Source organism: Lathyrus oleraceus, chromosome 2, assembly GCF_024323335.1.
Source record: "Lathyrus oleraceus cultivar Zhongwan6 chromosome 2, CAAS_Psat_ZW6_1.0, whole genome shotgun sequence".
NCBI lineage: Eukaryota > Viridiplantae > Streptophyta > Magnoliopsida > Fabales > Fabaceae > Lathyrus > Lathyrus oleraceus.
Window position 1 is genome coordinate 17230607 of NC_066580.1, and position 25371 is coordinate 17255977.

Genomic DNA, 25371 nt, shown 5'->3' on the forward strand with positions numbered 1-25371 from the left:
AATAATTGATGATCTGATGGATCCGTTGGTTGCTGCTTGTGTGTTTAGTAAGATTGATTTGTGTTTGGGTTATCATCAGATTTGTGTGAAGTCAGATGATATTCTGAAGACTGCATTCAGAATGAGATATGTTCATTATGAGTATTCAGTGATGCCATTTGGTGTGGATAATGTTACTAGATGATTCAAGACATTTCAACATCTTAATAATGTTGAATCCGCCTTGATTAGAGACTTTGTTTCGTATCAGGGATTTGTGCTCCACATAACTTTAAATATTCATCAATCTTTAACTCAAAGTTGTTGAACTTCACCTTTCATTCGTTATCAATCAATGGTGAATGGTGTTCGATCTTAATCACCTTTCTATTGTCTGGGTAGTGCAAGAGATTATCTAGTTTCTCTTTCAGAACATCAAGAGGGGTGTTGTATGTGAGCCTACATTCAACAGGGTGTTTGACACCGTTGAAGTACACAAACCTAAGATAACAAAATTGAGACATAGTGGAGTATTTTTGTTAACAATATAAGACATATTTATATAAGTTTTAAATCATTATAGACCACAAAATTTGTTGGTGCAATCACAATCCTATAAAAGGATTGGCAAAATCACAATCGTTTAAAAATAACACTGTCATATTTTTCAGGAGTGTCGGAAAATATTTGGTTCACCGGTTTTTTTGAAAATATCGGTATCTTATAATTCACATTGGATTTTTCGAAATTTTTGAAAAAAATACATATTGTATTTTTTGTATGAATTATCAATTTTTTTGTTATTAAGAGAAAATTTTGAAACATATGAATGGTGAAAAAAATAAGAGAAATATATTTGATTTTATAAAACTGTACGTAGGGGTGACATGTATAATTTATGTGTGTCATGTAAAATTTCCTAATTTCTGATGTTAGATAGAACAAACTTTTGATTGTATATGACCTATGTCTACTTTGAGATATGTTTAGTTGAATAACATTTTTGTTTAAAACAAAAGTTTTGAGAAAAGGTAAGACATTGTTTGGTGTACCCGACACAATCCCTTACCATTTACATGTTCCTATCAAACAATAAAGATGAAATCACCTAAAATAAACAAGTGGAGAGTTGATTACACATGTGTGCCTTATAAAGCACAAAATAGGTGGTTGAATATTCACCAATGACCTTTTTATTAACAAATATTAATTCTGTAATGAAATTCATCAATAACTTTTTAAGAGATGATATATAAATTATATCAAAGATTTAAAGACTACAATTTTTTTAACATCTTAGCACAAACTTAAACATTCAAGGGATCAAAAGAACCACACACATACAAATTTATTAGCATAACCAAGAAGCATGTTTAAATTCAAAAAGATTATTACAATTTAATGTATAAACAATTATTGACTTGATTCATATTTTCAAGTAGACAAATAATTTGGTCATAAAGTTATGATGTTGCAAACCCAATAAACATAACAAGACATATCATTTTCAAAACAATGATGTTCCAATAACATTATCAACTCATTATCCACCTTATACTAATGTAACTTGATTTAGCCCTACATTTTCAAACAAATGCTCAACCAACCTCCAAGTTGTTGGATCTTCCTGAAAGCATTAAGCATTGAAAAATTGTGAAGTTCTATACTAGAAAGTTATGAAGCAAGGATTCTGAAACGGATAATAGGATACGACACGACACATATACTCTAACATCGAAAATTTTTATAAATATAGGACACAATATCTATATATATATATATATATATATATATATATATATATATATATATATATATATATATATATATATATTATAGTATTTGACCTTCATTGACCCATTTATTACTAAAAGAGTAAAAAATATTCTAATCAAAATTAACATCTATAATTTTTCATTGATAACCTTACTTCAATAAACATTTAACCATTTTAGATGTGTGTCAGATTTGTTCAAAATAATATATAAGAGGCATTGAAGCAAACAAAAAATATAATAATATTTGAAACAGTAGTCTGAATTGTTCGACATGTGTTGTATGAGTGTCATACGAGTGTCAGACATTGATTTATAGAGTATCAAAGCAAAAAAAACTATTTTTTCAGACAATTATTTGACTTTTTTATTACTTATTTGAATTGCCAGACATATGATGTATGGGTATTATATAAGTGTTGGACATCCATTCAAAGAATGCCTAATAAAAAATAAACCTAATTTTTAAAGATATTTGTTTGAATTTTCTCACACTTGACTGACTCTACATATATTGTATGAGTATCAAATAAGTGTCACGCACCATGACACTCATGCTACTATAAATGTTTGTGCTTCATAGCTAGCATGTATTGTTCTTATAATTTAGGTTGATCTAATTAAACATTTACATAATTGTATGTAAGATACACATTATTCTTCATTTATAAACAATTAAGTCACATTTCATTTAATGTCAATTTCTTAACACACTCTTATTTGGCCCAATAGAAGTGTCTTGACAATAGGCGGCCCAACAAATATTTTAGAATTTGACTCAATCCTTACGAGAATAGTTTGTAAGGTTTGAATTTCCCCCTTATGACACATGGTAACCATATCTCACTCAATTTGAGAATCTTAACAATTATTGTTTTTTTTTGTGTTGATAAAGAGTGAAACATGTCCCGTTACATCAACTTAACTGCTAGTTTCAGTCACATCTAAGCACAGAGCACATGTTTTAGCCTACGACACTCCACTTATTTGCTTTTATTGAGGGAGATTATAATATTTAATCTAATAGAAAAAAATAGTAGGTCTTATAATATCATATTATTACATATTATGTCAGATCATATCATGTATACCAAATGACTTCAAGATTGTACCTAGTTAGGTAATAAGAAGTACTTACACGAAGGTAATTATTGAAGGTGCGATTTGTGAGCATAATTGGAAGACAACTTGTTACTGCAATTCCAGCTCTGCTTTAATATGAAATAATTTTTATTAAAAAATTTAAAATAATGAAAAGGTCATATTCAATCAACATACTTAAGATTGTGTTTCTTCTCAATTAACCTGTGATTATCTGATAAACGAGAATAACACGAGATTATGAGCTTCAAAAGCCGAGGTGAGTGTTGTTTCTCGGTACTTTTCAACACCATTGTCGCATCCGCGAAAAACAACCGGCGGGAAAGAGCAAACAAACAGAGCCGCCACCGTGCGTTATTTATCCCAAAGGCGGGAAAGGAAACGCTCGAAGTAAACCTGGAAAGGAAATGGTCTTACGACCAGCGATTGTAAGGATCGGGAGTCGGTTATGCGAAGGGAAGGTATTAGCACCCCTACGCATCCATCGTACTCGATGGGATCCATGCTCGGAAGAATAGAATAGGGTTGCTAAATAAACTGCTCAAAAAAATGCACACACACTGGAATAAAACACAGATGGAAGAAGAGGGGAACGAGCTCGCTAGGATATCGCATCCTATGCCTACGTATCTCATCTGGAATGAGAATCAGAGCTACAGTAGTTCGGCTAACGCATGCCAAACAAAACGCTGAAAGAAGACGCTGAGACGTCAAACGAAACACACAACCGCAAACTGTAAACGGAATGCCAATCGCTGGTCTTACATCAGACTCCAAACAAACAATAAACAAACAGGAAACTGAATGCCAATCGTTGGACTTACGTCAGACTCCGAACAAACAACAAGCAAACAAGAAACCGAATGCCAATCGCTGGACTTACATCAGACTCCGAACAAACACACGCAAAATAGGATACAGAATGCCAATCGCTGGTCTTACATCCATCCCCTAACACACACAAAAGGGTTGAAAAAGAAAAAGGGCGAACAAAACACACTCAACAAAACAAAAAGGGCGCCCGGAGAGATCAGCTCAATCTCCTGCCTACGTACCTCATCTGGTATGAGGATCAGGGCGACGTAGTTCCCCTTAACAGGGAAAACTTCTATCTTAACCAGAGACTAGGGAGATAACAGACTACTAGGGAGACTACGACTCGAGCCTAGAAGTTGTCATGCAAACGATCCCTATGTTGAGGTCTCTAATCAGATCCTAACTTGCACAGGAAGCAAGCTAGCTTAAACAGTAAGTAAGCAAACACAAGCACAGGTGAACAAGTATCACACGCTATATGCAAACAAATGGCTCAAACAAGGCTGGGCTTTAGTCAAGGGGTCATATCAACCTCGACAAACAAGCCAACTGGAAAGGGTGTCTGAGGCTCTTAACCACTTACATTGACCGTCAGGGTGAGCAGATGAAATGGTAATGAGGGTAAGACCTCATAACTCTTAACCCGGGCCTGGGTGAGCTTGAATCAAGAATGTGTGGGAGTCCAGAATGAGGAACTCTATTCCACATGACTGACACAACAGGATTTTGGGTGTTTATTCAAAATGCATCAGCACAGAGTACGAGCAAGATGAATGACTCAACTGAATAGCAGGGGATGGATTGCACATCCCTTCTATCTGCCAATTGCCTCTTCACTTAGGAGGACTTGAATTACAAGGCACAAAGATAAACAAGCACAAACATTGCCTCTTAAGGAGGGCTTTAGACAGGTGCCTGCCAAAATAACATGACAGGTCTTCCAGACTACATGGAGAATAGGAAGTTACCTAGGTGGTATGCCAACCACAAGCAAAGCAAAGCAACTCAAACAATGAGTTAAAGCGGCTAAAGTACCTGTGTAAACAACCAAACAATCAGTATAGTATTCAGACAAACAGTCAACAGACAAACAATAGTGATTTCCAATATACACAACAAACAAATCAAATTCAACTCAAGTGAGTCCACCCAAGGACCTACAACACAATCAAATGTTAGCAAGAAAAGCAAATATCAAAGCTCAAGTGATGATGCAACATCAACCATGGAGATGAATGCTTGAACCTGAAATTCAAAGCTCAAACGTGAGTTCAAACCCCTAGGACAAAGCCTAGGGTCAAAGGTGGAGTAACAAGTCAAAATAGAAACTAATACTCAACATGAAGCATGTGTAAACAAGAAGGAAGATGTCCTAAAAAGGACCAAATCAAAAGCATTAAGCAAGGTCATCATTCAACCAAGAGAAGGCAATACAAGCAAAAGGTGCACACAATTGGTCAACAAGAATCAAAATTCCATATCAAAACAGAAATGACTCAAACAATTCTAGAAAAAATTATAAGCACATAACATATCAAACAAAATCACCATGCCAAAAATCAAGATCAACAGAACTCAAATGACCTAGAAATAAAATGCACAAGCAAGACATCCAATTGTGTGACACACATTGTCACACATAAAGTCCATGTGTCCCAAACAGAGAAGGAAATAGCAAAAAATGCCAAATAAAATCTCACAAATCAATTATCATGTTAAGAATCATCATGCAAAATTTCATGTCAATTGGATCATTATTGAGCATTTCACATTAGTTTGAATGAGGCATGGTCCAAATGTACACATGTTCAAAGAATTCAACACAATTAAAAATCTAGACATGGTAAAATCATAAAATCAACACCATAAAATACTAGACATCCATATGATCATGTAGAAAAAAACCTGGAATTATTTGGATTATTGATTTTTTTGAAGTAACATGAAATAATGAAATAAAATTGAAAAGCATGGAAAATGAATGTTGAAATGACTTGGAAATGGAAGTTGCCTAGCCAGGATTCGAAGCGTGGTCCAGCGCTACACACCAAACGACGTCGTTTCGCTTCAATGGGAATAAAATGAAAAAAATGAAAGAAACACTGGTGCCGGGAATCGAAGGGAGGGCGCTCGCTGGACCAAAACGGCAGCGTTTTGGATGCCGCCCCTAGGGTTTGCAGACGCGGTGTGCACTGTTCACACGCGGCGGTCCTATGGTGGAAACCACCGTCTTCCTCATGAAGACGGTGAGTGAACAGTAGCTTCACTCAAATTTTTTGCAGAATTCTTGAAATTATACATGGTTGGACTCGTCTTAATGAGTAGAACACGGATCCACTAATATTTTGGCCTAAATCCTCATAAAAAGTACAAATCGATGAAGAACATTTTCATGCATCAAGACTTTAAATCACCATATCTCCATGAATACTTGTCCATTTTTCAAGAATTTTATATCAGTAGAATCAGCATGCAAAGGACTACAAGATTATATGCATATAAACATGAATTAAGAGATGCGAAAATGTGACCTCTTGAAGCTCCAACAATGGCAGTAGTAGATTCAAGGCTTGGTAAGCATCCAACTCTCTTCTATCAACCTTGTTACCACTTTTGCAGCACAAATCAACTCTTGGAATGGCTTGGATCTAGCTAGATCTTCAAAACTCCATGTTCATGTTCATGTATGGAATGGCTTGATTCTTCACCAATTTCTTCAATCAATGGCTTGAATTCTACCAATTGAGGATCAAGAAAACAGAATATGCAATAAAAATCAATTGTTCTTTGAAGAATTTTTGAATTTGGAAGAAGAGAAATTTTGGAGGGAAATTTTCAATCTAGATCTAGAATTGTGAATCCTGAAAATTCTGTTATGATTAGCTATTTATATGACATGTTAATCCATTTCCTAATCATGCTTAGGCTTGGCTAATTAAATTTTAATGAGAAAAGGGGTGTTATGCAAAATTTGGTTTTTCACCCCATGCATGCAATCCCACGTGAACAGTAACCAATGTCCATGCATTTTCACTTAAAACCATATTATGAACATGTTGGAATGGTTAAAAAGCTCATATGATGCACCAATTTTGAATTCATGAGTTTCCCTCCAAAAATCACATGAATAAGCAAATGATTATATGATCAATTTTCATGCAAAGTGATAAATGTCTTGGAAAGTTCATGTCATGAGAAGAATTATGCAAAAAGGAGCACTCAATTTGAAATTATGAGTCAAAAGTTATGGCCTTTTGAAGTTCTATGCACACTTGGCAATGATTTGATCATATCTTCTCAACCATTCATCAGATGCTCATGATCTTGGACTTTTTGGAAATGGGAGAGAAAGATCTTCAACTTTCATGTTGGACAAAATTTCATTTGAAGCCTCTTTGATGATGTACAATCAAGTTGAATTTGAACCAAAACCTTTCCATTTTTGGAAACTTTCAATTACAGGTCACTTTCCATTTTTGGAAACTTTTGATCTGACCTCAAATTCTTTGAGATAGGTATTTGTAATGACTAATAAACCTCTTTTGGGCATGATTGAAGTGTCTCAAACCATTTCTCCACCTTCTAGCCCTCAGTTGACTTGTAGTTGACTTCTATGGGCCCTAGATGACTTGAAACTGCACTGTGGACTTTGAGCCTCTAGCACTTGGTCAAATTGCTTCAAAATGAACCTTGATTCACATAAGCTCTTTGGAACAACCATAGGGCCTTTTTCTCATGGGAATGTTTGGTCTCTTGCACAGATGAATCCTCTTAATGCTAGTCTTGACTGATGAGATGCAATGTACTATGCAATGTTAATGTAATGTTAATGTAATGTCAATGACCTAAAAAAATGAAATGAATGCATGAATGGAGGGTGCAAATTTGAGGTGCTACAGCTGCCCCTATTCAATCAACTGAGAACCTGAACGGATGAGAGCAACGACTGTTAGACTTTCAAGGTAATCAGGGATTGAATACCAAAAGAACCTGGAATTTGCACTATGCGGGGGATGAAGTAAAGAGACAACGACCCGACGTCAACAGACGAATGGGAAAGAGCTGAACAAGATGTCCCTGCCAGGAACATGCATGTATTGGGGATCACGCCAATACAGCAACAACTGTCTATAAAAGACTCTCTTGGGGAAGCAAGAAAGGGTGAGGTGTTACCGGCTAGTAGGTAACAAACTCGGGAAGAAGGAATATCTAAGACCGGTGCACGGGTGAGAGATATCAATCAACCAAAAAATCTGAGGAAAACCTGAAGAGGCATATTTCGACTCAGGAAAATCTGACTCCACAGGGGACCAAGGTCGCAATAGGGAGCAGACAGGAAGGAACACCAAGGATACCGATTTGTAGGCATATAACAGGTGACCGACCAAGGCGTGAATTGGTTTGTGTTCCAAAATACTCATCATCCTGAAGAGAGCTAGAAAAGCAATCTTGTTAAAGGATGGACATTCGATTCCACAAGGAATACGAATCTTAATTAGTTGGGGAAACGAACAAAGGGTTCAACCAAAGAGTGCATGAGATATATTATCTATAGCCGTCAAAACATAGATAATATACTCGCAAGGAAGATTATCCATAACCGGGTTGTAGGTTAAATCGACCGAAATCGGGAATTGGTGTGTGTTCCAAGACACTCATCATCCTGAAGAGAGCGAAAGCAAACTTGTTAAAGGATGGACATTCGATTCCACAAGGAATACGAATCTTACTCAACTGGGAAGGACAAAACCTCGACTGAAGAGCGCATGAGATATATTATCTATAGCCGTCAAAACATAGATAATATACTCGCAAGGAAGATTATCCATAACCGGGTTGTAGGTTGTCAAAGGATAAATCGACCGAAATCGGGAATTGGTGTGTGTTCCAAGACACTCATCATCCTGAAGAGAGCGAAAGCAAACTTGTTAAAGGATGAACATTCGATTCCACAAGGAATACGAATCTTACTCAACTGGGAAGGACAAAACCTCGACTGAAGAGCGCATGAGATATATTATCTATAGCCGTAAAAACGTAGATAATATACTCGCATGGAAGATTATCCATAACCGGGTTGTAGGTTGTCAAAGGATAAATCGACCGAAATCGTGAATTGGTGTGTGTTCCAAGACAATCATCATCCTGAAGAGAGCGAAAGCAAACTTGTTAAAGGATGGACATTCGATTCCACAAGGAATACGAATCTTACTCAACTGGGAAGGACAAAACCTCGACTGAAGAGCGCATGAGATATATTATCTATAGCCGTCAAAACGTAGATAATATACTCGCATGGAAGATTATCCATAACCGGGTTGTAGGTTGTCAAAGGATAAATCGACCGAAATCGTGAATTGGTGTGTGTTCCAAGACACTCATCATCCTGAAGAGAGCGAAAGCAAACTTGTTAAAGGATGGACATTCGATTCCACAAGGAATACGAATCTTACTCAGCTAGGAAGGACAAAACCTCGACTGAAGAGCGCATGAGATATATTATCTATAGCCGTCAAAACGTAGATAATATACTCGCATGGAAGATTATCCATAACCGGGTTGTAGGTTGTCAAAGGATAAATCGACCGAAATCGTGAATTGGTGTGTGTTCCAAGACACTCATCATCCTGAAGAGAGCGAAAGCAAACTTGTTAAAGGATGGACATTCGATTCCACAAGGAATACGAATCTTACTCAGCTAGGAAGGACAAAACCTCGACTGAAGAGCGCATGAGATATATTATCTATAGCCGTCAAAACGTAGATAATATACTCGCATGGAAGATTATCCATAACCGGGTTGTAGGTTGTCAAAGGATAAATCGACCGAAATCGTGAATTAGTGTGTGTTCCAAAACACTCATCATCTTGAAGAGAGCGAAAGCAAACTTGTTAAAGGATGGACATTCGATTCCACAAGGAATACAAATCTTACTCAACTGGGAAGGACAAAACCTCGACTGAAGAGCGCATGAGATATATTATCTATAGCCGTCAAAACATAGATAATATACTCGCAAGGAAGATTATCCATAACCGGGTTGTAGGTTGTCAAAGGATAAATCGACCGAAATCGGGAATTGGTGTGTGTTCCAAGACACTCATCATCCTGAAGAGAGCGAAAGCAAACTTGTTAAAGGATGGACATTCGATTCCACAAGGAATACGAGTCTTACTCAACTGGGAAGGACAAAACCTCGACTGAAGAGCGCATGAGATATATTATCTATAGCCGTCAAAACGTAGATAATATACTCGCATGGAAGATTATCCATAACCGGGTTGTAGGTTGTCAAAGGATAAATCGACCGAAATCGTGAATTGGTGTGTGTTCCAAGACAATCATCATCCTGAAGAGAGCGAAAGCAAACTTGTTAAAGGATGGACATTCGATTCCACAAGGAATACGAATCTTACTCAACTGGGAAGGACAAAACCTCGACTGAAGAGCGCATGAGATATATTATCTATAGCCGTCAAAACATAGATAATATACTCGCAAGGAAGATTATCCATAACCGGGTTGTAGGTTGTCAAAGGATAAATCGACCGAAATCGGGAATTGGTGTGTGTTCCAAGACACTCATCATCCTGAAGAGAGCGAAAGCAAACTTGTTAAAGGATGGACATTCGATTCCACAAGGAATACGAATCTTACTCAACTGGGAAGGACAAAACCTCGACTGAAGAGCGCATGAGATATATTAACTATAGCCGTCAAAACGTAGATAATATACTCGCATGGAAGATTATCCATAACCGGGTTGTAGGTTGTCAAAGGATAAATCGACCGAAATCGTGAATTGGTGTGTGTTCCAAGACAATCATCATCCTGAAGAGAGCGAAAGCAAACTTGTTAAAGGATGGACATTCGATTCCACAAGGAATACGAATCTTACTCAACTGGGAAGGACAAAACCTCGACTGAAGAGCGCATGAGATATATTATCTATAGCCGTCAAAACGTAGATAATATACTCGCATGGAAGATTATCCATAACCGGGTTGTAGGTTGTCAAAGGATAAATCGACCGAAATCGTGAATTGGTGTGTGTTCCAAGACACTCATCATCCTGAAGAGAGCGAAAGCAAACTTGTTAAAGGATGGACATTCGATTCCACAAGGAATACGAATCTTACTCAGCTAGGAAGGACAAAACCTCGACTGAAGAGCGCATGAGATATATTAACTATAGCCGTCAAAACGTAGATAATATACTCGCATGGAAGATTATCCATAACCGGGTTGTAGGTTGTCAAAGGATAAATCGACCGAAATCGTGAATTGGTGTGTGTTCCAAGACACTCATCATCCTGAAGAGAGCGAAAGCAAACTTGTTAAAGGATGGACATTCGATTCCACAAGGAATACGAATCTTACTCAGCTTGGAAGGACAAAACCTCGACTGAAGAGCGCATGAGATATATTATCTATAGCCGTCAAAACGTAGATAATATACTCGCATGGAAGATTATCCATAACCGGGTTGTAGGTTGTCAAAGGATAAATCGACCGAAATCGTGAATTGGTGTGTGTTCCAAAACACTCATCATCTTGAAGAGAGCGAAAGCAAACTTGTTAAAGGATGGACATTCGATTCCACAAGGAATACGAATCTTACTCAACTGGGAAGGACAAAACCTCGACTGAAGAGCGAATGAGATATATTATCTATAGCCGTCAAAACGTAGATAATATACTGGCATGGAAGATTATCCATAACCGGGTTGTAGGTTGTCAAAGGATAAATCAACCGAAAAGAGAAACAATCGTTACCAACAACAACAGGGTAGACGAGAGATGACTCACTAGGGATAAATTGCGCGAACAAGGCAATTATCCAAACAGCTGGGGTAGAATGAATATTCGATTCTGCAAAGGGACAACGAATCTTACTCGACTGGGGAAACACGAAGGGCTTCAACCGAAGAGTGCATGAGATGTATTATCTATAGCCGTCAAAACGTAGATAACACTCTCGCATGGAAGATTATCCATAACCGGGTTGTAGGTTGTCAAAGGATAAATCAACCGAAAAGAAAGGCATCGGGATACCAGACTAAGTATGTAAAGATGACCAATCAAAAGGGGAAACCACAAACATTACCGGCAAACGGTGAATGAAAGAGGACCCACTAAGGATAAAATGGCTTACTCAGAGCAATTATCCAAAAGGAAGGGGAAGACCCGCTGGGGATAAGATTGCTTAATCAAAGCAAATATCCAAAGAGAAAAGGACTATCAATACCGAAAACTGGATAATGATAACCGCAAAGAGGGGATTACATCTACCGGTTCGTAGGTAGAAAACCACGGAAAAGTAACCGTCATCGACTAGGATGAGCACAAGGGTTGACTCCACAAAGGGGAGAAAAGAGGGTTCACATCTACCGGTTAGTAGGTAGAAGACCACAACAATCTGCTGAGGAACAGAATGGGAGAAAATAGGATTTACAACTACCGGGTAGTAGGTAGAAAACCGTAAAGATAGGACTTACAACTACCGGTTAGTAGGTAGAAGCCAACAACTTCCGCTGAGGATAAGATGAATGAGTGTCGGTTAGTGAGCAACTATTCATTTATACCACAGGGAGGCACAAGAGACAGCCAATAGGAAGCCAATTTAGGATCGATCCAAAAAGGCAAACTGAATCAAGACTCATCCTAATGAGGAAAGAACTCAATAGGGAAAACCCATCCCGTTATGTGTGTAGAGAGGGAACGGAAACAACCGTCATCCACGAGGATATAACTCAGTGCGGAGTGCAGAAGGAAATGGTAGACACTTTCTGCTTAAGGGGCTGACTCTATATGGAGAGATCAGACACACCAACATCTTCTTGGGGGGATCTACTAGAGAGATCTGTATCACCAATTAGCAGGAGACAACAATCAACAGATATATGGCAAAAGATGCAACATGAATATCTGAATGTTATGATTATGCGTATATGCATTATGCATGATGAATGCTGACAAACAGACATGTCTAACACACATAGGTCCCGGAATCAACCACCCGGTACTACCCTTCCAGAGGGAAAGCCAAAAGATCACCCGAGAGCAAAAGAGATCTGCCGGAGACTGGGATAATCAGGGGACAACACCATCCTGCAGGGGAGGAAGGCCACAAGAGGTTGCCGGAGGGATCGTCAGTCACAACCGGAGAAAAGAGTTCATAGCCCAGGCAGACACTGCCACAACAGCAACTCATGCTGGGGGTCAAAGATACCAAGAAGCAACCAGATCTCTGGTGGGGATAGATAGGCATTGATAAAGGTCATCATGCCAACAACTCCGTTGGGGATCTATCTGAGGAAATGATGGAGTACTGGGATGTCAATCCACCAAATACCGAATCTTCAAAGAAAAGCACCCATGCTGGGGAGAAACCATGAAAGGTTCTACAGGAAAAAGATACAGTTACGTCAGAGGTATGAACAAAAGTCTTACCCTGTTGGGAATCATACCACCCTTGGGAGAGCACTGCAGATCTCCTAAGTATCCTTCCATCATCGTGAATGTTCACTTTGTTTAAGAACAATTTTGTGAAAGATTTGTTTATTTTGAAAACAATGATATTTTATCAACTAAAACATGCAAAACATTTGTTGAATTGAAACAAATAAGAGTGCAAATAATTGGATAAAATCTCAAATTGATTTGATGGAATGGTAGTCTACGAATGGCAAGACTCCATAGATCTGTACAAGTTTGAAATTGGTGATATATATTGGAAGAGGGCTACATTGAACATAATGACCATTTCTCTACCAATTCCGAATTTCGATGTATTCGAAGCTTCAGTCGACGACGAATCAAGAATTTTCTGGCGGATGACAGATGTAGAACACAGTCTTGTCAGGATGCAGTTACTTGCCAAATCCCTAATTTTTGCCTAGATTGCCCCAGTGTGAGGTACTCAATCTAGCGGGATGCAAATTCTTTTTTTCAATGTCTCTAACTTTTGCCTGGATTGCCCTTTCGGGTTTTCAATCCACCGAGACGCTCCTTTTTGCCTAAGCCGCCCTTTCGGGTGTTCAACTTAGCGAGCTATTCTGTTTTTAGGCGAAGTATTTCTTGACTGCATCTGAATTCACAGGACGAGTGAAATCCTCCCCGTCCATTGTTGTAAGTGTCAAAGCACCTGCCTGAAAAGGCTCTCTTGACAACATATGGACCTTCATAGTTTGGAGTCCACTTGCCCCTGGAATCGGGCGCGAAAGACAAGACTTTCTTAAGCACGAGGTCACCTTCTCGGAACACACGAGGCTTGACCTTCTTATCGAATGAATTCTTCATTCTCTGCTGATATAACTGACCATGACACATGGAAGTTAATCTCTTCTTTTCGACCAGATTCACTTGGTCGTAACGACTCTGAATCCATTCAGCATCAGTCAACTTGGGATTTGAGGGTGCTATTATTCTTTTCTTTCTTTCTTTGTTCTTTCTTTTGATTTTGATTTTGATTTTGATTTTGATTTTTGATTTTGATTTTTGATTTTTTTCACCCTCCTCTTTTTTTTTGATTACATTTGTAATGCCCCAGTTGGACTATTTTGCTGATTCTCGAGATGCAGCTGAGTGATCTTCTTTTCTTGCTCAAGAAGTCGGGAAATCTCGTCAGGAATCCTTTCAACATCATCTTCCTCTGCTTCGAATACAGGGAATTCAAAATTGGGAGATGGCGTTGGATCATTATGTTCAATGGGTTTTAGAATCAACCTGCATAATGATTTTGATATGAAAAGCTTTTTGGAAATCAAACAAGGCAATCATTATGCAGATGAAAAGATTGCTTTTATTCTTGTTTTTAGGGTTTTTTGTGATCACCAATTTCATGCAAAAAGCGAAAAGGGAAAACAAATGGAAAAACAAATGTTTTAACACGAATTTATTTGAATGAAAATATCATTGCACAAATGTTGCTAACAATGTCATCACTTCTCCTTTTGGAACGGGAGAAGGGTTTTTAAACAAAGTGATTATTACTCTGACTTATGCATGATTGTAGGAACATCCACAGCGACCCAAATGTGGCAGATCCCGCCAGGGATGACAAATGTCAGTATCTTCTGCATCTTCTTCCAGAATAGTGTCAGCTTCTTCACTCTGATCGGCGTGGATAAAACCTCCACTTCTGAACAACCCTTTCGTTGAAGACCCCAGAAGAAAAGCCAATGCCAGCCCGGGACTTGCTGTCTTCAAACTCGATTAACATTGGGACCTACGTCCTCAAAGCCCAGAATACCTGATCTCATAAGGTCTTGAACCTTATTCTTTAACTGAAAGCAGTTGTCCACATCATGGCCAGGAGCACCCGAATGATACACACAATGCTGATCAGGCTTATACCACCACCGAGGGTTGACGGGTATAGCCGGTGGGTCTCTGGGAGTAATCAAGTTCCGCTATATCAAAGAGGGATATAGTTCTGCGTATGACATAGGAATCGGATCAAAAGTGATCTTCTTCCTCTCATTACTCGTACTAGCTTGATTACCATTGCGAGGTTGATCATCCTGCTGTTGAGGACGATGTTATTGATATTGATATTGCTTAGTTGGTCTTCTTTGCTGTTGTTGAGGTTGAGTTGCTGGAATAGTCACAGCAGCGACTTGACGATATTGTCTTCTGTTCACATTCCTCTGATGGTGTACAACATTTGTTCCACCCTCTCCCCTTCCGGGTGCCCCAGAAAATGGCTTCTTAGAACTGGAAGAGCTTGAAGAGCCAGGATCTCGGATCTTTCCTGCTTTGATGAGACTCTCAGTCCTCTCTCCACAGATAACCACATCAGAAAAGCTACCGAACGGGCAACTTCCCATACGGTCCATGAACACACCCTGCAGGGTTCCAATGAACATATCGGTCAACTCTCTCTCCAACATCGGAGGTTGCACTCTTGCGGCTAGTTCACGCCACCTCTGGGCGTACTCTTTGAAGCTTTCACCAGATTTCTGACACAAGCTCTGCAGTTGGGTTCGGCTTGGAGCCATATCCATATTGTGCTTATACTGCCTCAAGAAGGCTTCACCCAAATCCCTCCAACTTCTAATGGATTCTCTCCTCAGGTCCATATACCAGTCCAAGGACGCTCCAGACAAGCTGTCTTGGAAGAAGTATATCCACATCTTCTCATCGTCAGTATATGCTGAGATTTTTCTGTAATAAGTCTGCACGTGGGTGCGAGGACAAGAAGTGCCATTATATTTGCCAAAGGATGGCGCCTTGAATTTGTAAGGGATCCTCAGCCCATCAACCAAACCCGTATCGGTAACATCAAATCCCAAAGAGTTCTGACACTCCATGGCACGGATCTTCTCAGCTAGGGCATCAACCTTCCTATCCCTCTCTTCAGTTCTTCCCACTTCGTCTTCATCACTGAGAAGGGTAAACATATCCTCTTGTCTGTCAACTAACAGAGCAGGATGTCGAACAGGAGCACGGGTTGCTCTAGCATTAATAGTCTCAGCAGCAAGAGGTTGTCCATTGATCCTGATACCCCTCAACTCATCACCCACAGCATAGTTGTTGACGGGAATAGTAACAACAACAACGTTATCATTAACAGAGACCCCCTCTGGGGAAGCACGGTTGACCGGTGGAATCACAGCTTCCTGTCTCTGGGCTAAGGCATGCAGCTCCTCTTGCCCTTGCACGACCCCTTGCATCATGGTCATAAACTGGGCCATGTTAGCCCTCATCTCTGCCAACTCAGCTTGAACTTGGTCCATACTTCTCTGTTGATTCAGTCTCGTAGCGTAGCGGTGCGGACGACGATCAGCAATCCTGCCTAAAACAGGAACTAGAGTGAGAAGTCTTGTTCAAGAACACCTGTAATGCAAGAATGATATGTGTATGATGCGTATGATGCGTATGCTGTTTATCATGAATGATCCTGAAAAGGATATACATATGCGGGTTAACTTTTTTCTTTTAGGCATTATTTTTTTTTGAAAATAAACATGCTTTGATGCAAATGATGAGACCATGACTGGTTGGCTGTGTATCACGAGGCACATGATCAGAGCTTCGGCATGAATTCGGAACTGGAAACCATAGATCAAAGTCATCTGGAACCCAAAGTCATCTGGAACCCAAGGTCATTTGGAACCCATACTTCAGAACCAAGTCACCATCTGAGCAAGTACCCTCAAATTCAGCCCAGGGATCCGAAATAAACGGAACCCTCTGATCAATACCACGGTCAAACCTCCGGCGTCTCAAAAATAAAGACCCATAAATCCATCTGAACCATAATCACCATCACAGAATCACTGACGGAACCTGTACTTGCAAGAATCAAACCCTCCCCTCACAGGTGAATTCTAACAAGGTCATCCTAAGACGGATAATGGTCTCGACAATTGGACCAGATACTCAACGAGTTTGCCCTTTCGGGTGTGTCGTTGTAGCTCTCATAAGATCTTCTAAACCAAAGATCCGGGAAAGAACGGTCACCGAAGTCAATAGCTCAGATGAGATAAACCAACCTGAGTGGAATACTCCAAACGGAAGGGCTCTCTCAAATGAACCTCGTTCGGCTGTGGTATGTCACGTCGCAACAACATGCTGATACAGCAAGTGAGGAGACGTGAGACCACGCTAATCCTAGGTGTATACTCGGGCCTGGGTTTTAGCCCCACTCAGAACACCCACCCCAAAATCAAGGGAACCAACCTGTACAGAATCCAGCATAATGATAATATGATGCATGCAAACACATATGCACATATATACAATCACAGCATAATAATGAATGCAATAAATGAGCAGTAAAAGCAACCACAACTATCCTAAAGAGCGCTAGGATTGACTCGCTTAGGGAAGATGGACCAGCAAGAGGTCAACTTCTCTTTTGTCCCCAGCAGAGTCGCCAGCTGTCGCATCCGCGAAAAACAACCGGCGGGAAAGAGCAAACAAACAGAGCCGCCACCGTGCGTTATTTATCCCAAAGGCGGGAAAGGAAACGCTCGAAGTAAACTTGGAAAGGAAATGGTCTTACGACCAGAGATTGCAAGGATCGGGAGTCGGTTATGCCAAGGGAAGGTATTAGCACCCCTACGCATCCATCGTACTCGATGGGATCCACGCTCGGAAGAATAGAATAGGGTTGCTAAATAAACTGCTCAAAGAAATGCACACACACTGGAATAAAACACAGACGGAAGAAGAGGGGAACGAGCTCGCTAGGATATCGCATCCTATGCCTACGTATCTCATCTGGAATGAGAATCAGAGCTACCGTAGTTCGGCTAACGCACGCCAAACAAAACGCTGAAAGAAGACGCTGAGACGTCAAACGAAACACACAACCGCAAACTGGAAACGGAATGCCAATCGCTGGTCTTACATCAAACTCCAAACAAACAACAAACAAACAGGAAACTGAATGCCAATCGCTGGACTTACATCAGACTCCGAACAAACAACAAGCAAACAAGAAACCGAATGCCAATCGCTGGACATACATCAGACTCCGAACAAACACACACAAAATAGGATACAGAATGCCAATCGCTGGTCTTACATCCATCCCCTAACACACACAAAAGGGTTGAAAAAGAAAAAGGGCGAACAAAACACACTCAACAAAACAAAAAGGGTGCCCGGAGAGATCAGCTCAATCTCCTGCCTACGTACCTCATCTGGTATGAGGATCAGGGCGACGTAGTTCCCCTTAACAGGGAAAACTTCTATCTTAACCAGAGACTAGGGAGATAACAGACTACTAGGGAGACTACGACTCGAGCCTAGAAGTTGTCATGCAAACGATCCCTATGTTGAGGTCTCTAATCAGATCCTAACTTGCACAGGAAGCAAGCTAGCCTAAACAGTAAGTAAGCAAGCACAAGCACAGGTGAACAAGTATCACACGCTATATGCAAACAAATGGCTCAAACAAGGCTGGGCTTTAGTCAAGGGGTCATATCAACCTCGACAAACAAACCAACTAGAAAGGGTGTCTGAGGCTCTTAACCACTGACATTGACCGTCAGGGTGAGCAGATGAAATGGTAATGAGGGTAAGACCTCATAGCTCTTAACCCGGGCCTGGGTGAGCTTGAATCAAGAATGTGTGGGAGTCAAGAATGAGGAATTCTATTCCACATGACTGACACAACAGGATTTTGGGTGTTTATTCAAAATGCATCAGCACGTAGTGCGAGCAAGATGAATGACTCAACTGAATAGCAGGGGATGGATTGCACATCCCTTCTATCTGCCAATTGCCTCTTCACTTAGGAGGACTTGAATTACAAGGCACAAAGATAAACAAGCACAAACATTGTCTCTTAAGGAGGGCTTCAGACAGGTGCCTGCCAAAATAACATGACAGGTCTTCCAGACTACATGGAGAATAGGAAGTTACCTAGGTGGTATGCCAACCACAAGCAAAGCAAAGCAACTCAAACAATGAGTTAAAGCGGCTAAAGTACCTGTGTAAACAACCAAACAATCAGTATAGTATTCAGACAAACAGTCAACAGACAAACAATAGTGATTTCCAATATACACAACAAACAAATCAAATGCAACTCAAGTGGGTCCACCCAAGGACCTACAACACAATCAAATGTTAGCAAGAAAAGCAAATATCAAAGCTCAAGTGATGATGCAACATCAACCATGGAGATGAATGCTTGAACCTGAAATTCAAAGCTCAAACGTGAGTTCAAACCCCTAGGACAAAGCCTAGGGTCAAAGGTGGAGTAACAAGTCAAAACAGAAACTAATACTCAACATGAAGCATGTGTAAACAAGTAAGAAGATGTCCTAAAAAGGACCAAATCAAAAGCATTAAGCAAGGTCATCATTCAACCAAGAGAAGGCAATACAAGCAAAAGGTGCACACAATTGGTCAACAAGAATCAAAATTCCATATCAAAACAGAAATGACTCAAACAATTCTGGAAAAAATTATAAGCACACAACATATCAAATAAAATCACCATGCCAAAAATCAAGAACAACAGAACTCAAATGACCTAGAAATAAAATGCACAAGCAAGACATCCAATTGTGTGACACACATTGTCACACATAAAGTCCATGTGTCCCAAACAGAGAAGGAAATAGCAAAAAATGCCAAATAAAATCTCACAAATCAATCATCATGTTAAGAATCATCATGCAAAATTTCATGTCAATTGGATCATTATTGAGCATTTCACATTAGTTTGAATGAGGCATGGACCAAATGTACACATGTTCAAAGAATTCAACACAATTAAAAATCCAGACATGGTAAAATCATAAAATCAACACCATAAAATACTAGACATCCATATGATCATGTAGAAAAAAACCTGGAATTATTTGGATTATTCTTCTATTTTTTAGGATTTTTTTGAAGTAACATGAAATAATGAAATAAAATTGAAAAACATGGAAAATGAATGTTGAAATGACTTGGAAATGGAAGTTGCCTAGCCAGGATTCGAAGCGTGGTCCAGCGCTACACACCAAACGACGTCGTTTCGCTTCAATGGGAATAAAATGAAAAAAATGAAAGAAACGTTGGTGCAGGGAATCGAAGGGAGGGCGCTCGCTGGACCAAAACGGCAGCGTTTTGGATGCCGCCCCTAGGGTTTGCAGACGTGGTGTGCACTGTTCACACGCGGCGGTCCTATGGTGGAAACCACCGTCTTCCTCATGAAGACGGTGAGTGAACAGTAACTTCACTCAATTTTTTTGCAGAATTCTTGAAACTATACATGGTTGGACTCGTCTTAATGAGTAGAACACGGATCCACTAATATTTTGGCCTAAATCCTCATAAAAAGTACAAATCGATGAAGAACATTTTCATGCATCAAGACTTTAAATCACCATATCTCCATGAATACTTGTCCATTTTTCAAGAATTTTATATCAGTAGAATCAGCATGCAAAGGACTACAAGATTATATGCATATAAACATGAATTAAGAGATGCGAAAATGTGACCTCTTGAAGCTCCAACAATGGCAGTAGTAGATTCAAGGCTTGGTAAGCATCCAACTCTCTTCTATCAATCTTGTTACCACTTCTGCAGCACAAATCAACTCTTGGAATGGCTTGGATCTAGCTAGATCTTCAAAACTCCATGTTCATGTTCATGTATGGAATGGCTTGATTCTTCACCAATTTCTTCAATCAATGGCTTGAATTCTACCAATTGAGGATCAAGAAAACAGAATATGCAATAAAAATCAATTGTTCTTTGAAGAATTTTTGAATTTGGAAGAAGAGAAATTTTGGAGGGAAATTTTCAATCTAGATCTAGAATTGTGAATCCTGAAAATTCTGTTATGATTAGCTATTTATATGACATGTTAATCCATTTCCTAATCATGCTTAGGCTTGGCTAATTAAATTTTAATGAGAAAAGAGGTGTTATGCAAAATTTGGTTTTTTCACCCCATGCATGCAATCCCACGTGAACAGTAACCAATGGCCATGCATTATATTATGAACATGTTGGAATGGTTAAAAAGCTCATATGATGCACCAATTTTGAATTCATGATTTTTCCTCCAAAAATCACATGAATAAGAAAATGATTATATGATCAATTTTCATGCAAAGTGATAAATGTCTTGGAAAGTTCATGTCATGAGAAGAATTATGCAAAAAGGAGCACTCAATTTGAAATTATGAGTCAAAAGTTATGGCCTTTTGAAGTTCCATGCACACTTGGCAATGATTTGATCATATCTTCTCAACCATTCATCAGATGCTCATGATCTTGGACTTTTTGGAAATGGGAGAGAAAGATCTTCAACTTTCATGTTGGACAAAATTTCATTTGAAGCCTCTTTGATGATGTACAATCAAGTTGAATTTGAACCAAAACCTTTCCATTTTTGGAAACTTTCAATTACAGGTCACTTTCCATTTTTGGAAACTTTTGATCTGATCTCAAATTCTTCGAGATAGGTATTTGTAATGACGAATAAACCTCTTTTGGGCATGATTGAAGTGTCTCAAACCATTTCTCCACCTCCTAGCCCTCAGTTGACTTCTATGGGCCCCAAATGACCTGAAACTGCACTGTGGACTTTGAGCCTCTAGCACTTGGTCAAATTGCTTCAAAATGAACCTTGATTCACACAAGCTCTTTGGAACAACCATAGGGCCTTTTTCTCATGGGAATGTTTGGTCTCTTGCACAGATGAATCCTCTTGATGCCAGTCTTGACTGATGAGATGCAATGTACTATGCAATGTTAATGTAATGTTAATGTAATGTCAATGACCTAAAAAAATGAAATGAATGCATGAATGGAGGGTGCAAATTTGAGGTGCTACAACCATCTCCAAAACTCGTGCAACAGCAAAAAATCGTTTTGCTGTATCACAAATATAAGCCAAACCATCATCATCAGCAAGAACTTTTTGAATTATGAATGTTGGTACCTGCAAAAATATACAAATTTGATTGATTGGTAACAAAAGTGTATGAAATATAAATATGTGAAACAAATTGGCTACAAAATACAGATTCTTACCATTTTTGATATTTCTTTTCCAATTTCCATATTGCACAAACACAAGGGAATTATCTCGCTTGAAAGAAGGAAACTGATCACTTCTTTGTTGCTAACCTGTAAATAACAAGTATACCAAAAGGAAATTATTACAATAATGGACACTTCAAAAATAAAAATAATGGTACACATGTAATTAAAGAATCAATTTATATAATCATTTAAAAATCTTAAATAATTGTTTATTGTTTTAGTTATGTTTGTGTTTAAGTTTTTTTTCAAACATTATTTTTGTTAAAAAGTAATTTTTATTGGGAAAATGAAATACTTTATTAGATTTTAAAGAAAGTTATTTTTATATAGGAGAGATAAAAGTACAGTTTATGTTCTGTAAGTTTTTTCAACTATATTATATATAGTTCTCAACTTGTATGTTTTTTCAATCATAATTTATACTTTTATTAAGAGTCTTTAAATAATAATGTCCTAATTATTTATATTAAACTTAATTTTACTAAACAATAGTCATGCTTACCAAAAATGTAGAATTAATTCAAATATAATACCTTTACCAGTGCACCAATGACTCCAAGACTAGAAAGCCTCAAATGTTCAAATTGTGGCAACTTGTTTGTTGTTTGAAGAAATGGATACAAATACGAAAGTATGTTAGCTGCATATCAGTAAGAAAATGAAAGTGTGAGTAATGAAAAGACTAATGCTATTTTTTTGTTAACATGTCCTTTATGAAATTCATAATAGGTAAGATGAATAAGAAATTTGACATTACCATTGAGAAATAACACCTTTGTATCAGAGTGAGATGCCACACACTAAAATAAAAATATTAGAAAAAGGTCTTAGAGAGATGTATTTCATATATTTTATATGAGGAAATGGAAATTTAAAATGTAATATTTCTACATACTAAACACAAGATTCAAAACTTGTCATGACAAACTTATCTCACCTGAAGTAGTGCAAGAACATTGCACACTCGAGTTGATTGTGCAGAGGTAAGATTTTGCAATGAAATATTAGGATATATTGAAAGTATTTCCTGTAAAATAAGATATCACTATTTGTAAATATAAGACATCCAATAAACATGTCATATCATCATCATTTACTTCTAACTTTTTTTATAATCATATATATTTCGAGGGAATTGTAAACATACAAATGTTGTCTTTCCGTTGAAATGTAGAATTGAAAATATATAAACATGAATTGATGAAAGATTTATGTAATAGAAATAAGAAGAAAGTGAGATAGTGAGATAAATAAATTAAAAAGATAAACAAAAAAAAATATGATAATTGTTATAAAGGGGTGTATCATGACAAAAGACAATAATTAATAGTTTCATCCGCTACCACTTTGTGTTCCGCCAAATCCAAAATAATTGTTGTTCAATCCACCAAAGAATGTAATATGACAAAGTACAACGGTTGATATTTTCATCCACTACCACTTCGTGTTCCTCCAAATATAAAATAACTATTGTTCAATCCACCAAAAACAAAACACATATATAATATTCTTTTGCCAATTTTGTTTCGTAAAATATAGTAAGGTTCTAAAAATTACAAACAGAAAAGTTTTCTAAAACTAATAACGCAAAGAAATTCAACAAGAAAATAATATATCGAGTTAGTTATATATAACATACCTCTAAAAGTAACACAATAGTGCCAAAAGAATTCCATAATAAAGGTGCGAGATCTTTGAATAACTCAGTTCTATGAAAATTTAAAATTTAAAATAACAAACTTGTGTCTTAATTGGATGAGTTCAAGAAACATTACCAAGTATGAACTAAATTGTGACATAACAAATACCAAAATAGAATAACATTATGTGATACTCGTGTGAGGTAGTAATGCTAATTTTCTCTTAAATAAATTTGATATCGCCATCATCATTATAGTAAATGATTTAAATTATTACATAAGACCTAACAATGGACATATTGATATTTTTCTTGATTTGATTTCTATCTAGCTACTGATATTGGTTGATTGTAGTGAAATGAGTTCGATATTTTTATCATAGATTCTTTTTATCTTCTTAGTATCAGAATCATGACAACATGACATAAACATTAATAACGGCATAGAAAATGATATGAAAATTATCGAACAATCTACATTTACTCTGCCAATAACTAGTGTATGGTCTTTTATCTACTCTAAGTTTCATTATCTTTCAATTAAATCCTATTAAATATCACATTCTCACTTTTATTGTCTTTTCTTTCTTGTATTCCCCTTGTTTCCTACACATCTTTCTATCCCATGGACTCATAAAGTGCGACTTAGACGTTGCTTGAAAAATAAATAAATTTACAATAATTAATTAAATTTTAAAATTCTGATAATAATTTATGCAACTCCATCCAATTAACATCAATTTCTTATATTAAAACTCAAACAAAAGCTTCAAATTATATTTTAAACATATTTATTTTTTAAAAAATTAAAGAAAATTTTAACCCATAATAGAGTAAATAATGAAGCTTTTTGAATCTCCCAAATACCCAAAAATTATCTTAAAATTTCCTAAATATATTATTAGATCTGCAAAAAGGGCTACATAACAATCTAAATCTATGACGAAAACACATTCAGTTTCATACTAAATAACTCTTCCAAAAATTGGATTACTAGTGATTTTAATAAAATATATTAAAAACAAAAAAAGAAGAAAAAGTGAAACATAGAATGGTAAGAACCTTAGAGAGCAAATGAAGAGCGTTTTCTTGGAGATCAGGCTTGTGGAGTTCACTAACAAGACGCTCCGCGTACGTCATCCTATTGACAGTTGCGCTAATTTGAGTAGAAGCAATAAGAGGAGCTACGAACGACTCATCTTTGTTGATTGAGAACAAGCGAGAAGGAAAATTTGTCATAGATTAGATCAAATAAAATGATGCAATAAGAAATCAATTTTATCACTTTAGTATGAATATATGTATAAGTACATTGATGAAAATTATATATATATATATATATATATATATATATATATATATATATATATATATATATATATATATATATATATATATATATAAGATAAAAAAATTAATTGTAAATTTTCTTTTTATTAAGTATTCAATAATTCTAATAATTTTATTACTTTATTGAAATATTATTATTTATAATATTATATTATAACTAATTATATAAACTAGATGTTTTATTAAGAAAAAATATTGAT

The 25371-nt window shown here is 37.5% G+C and overlaps 1 protein-coding gene across 1 annotated transcript; it reads right to left on the minus strand.

Moving 5' to 3' along the window:
• Positions 1 to 1531: 1531 nt before the first annotated feature.
• Positions 1532 to 25097, minus strand: LOC127121667 (uncharacterized). Its single transcript, XM_051052120.1, has 11 exons — positions 24884 to 25097; positions 23822 to 23893; positions 23120 to 23209; positions 22940 to 22982; positions 22716 to 22822; positions 22171 to 22266; positions 21971 to 22078; positions 12083 to 12094; positions 3060 to 3127; positions 2893 to 2962; positions 1532 to 1606 (listed from the first exon to the last, which is right to left on the minus strand). The coding sequence occupies exons 1-11, from the start codon at positions 25058 to 25060 to the stop codon at positions 1532 to 1534; spliced, it is 918 nt and encodes a 305-aa protein (XP_050908077.1). The 5' UTR covers positions 25061 to 25097.
• Positions 25098 to 25371: the final 274 nt, after the last annotated feature.

Excerpts from the sequence above, each read along its gene's own strand:
- LOC127121667 (XM_051052120.1), bottom strand. The coding sequence starts at position 25,060 with ATGACAAATTTTCCTTCTCGCTTGTTCTCAATCAACAAAGATGAGTCG. Across the intron at positions 23,894-24,883 it reads CTCTTCATTTGCTCTCTAAG|AGAACTGAGTTATTCAAAGA; the intron begins GTTCTTACCATT and ends TTAAATTTTCAT. Across the intron at positions 22,983-23,119 it reads ATGTTCTTGCACTACTTCAG|TGTGTGGCATCTCACTCTGA; the intron begins GTGAGATAAGTT and ends TTTTTATTTTAG.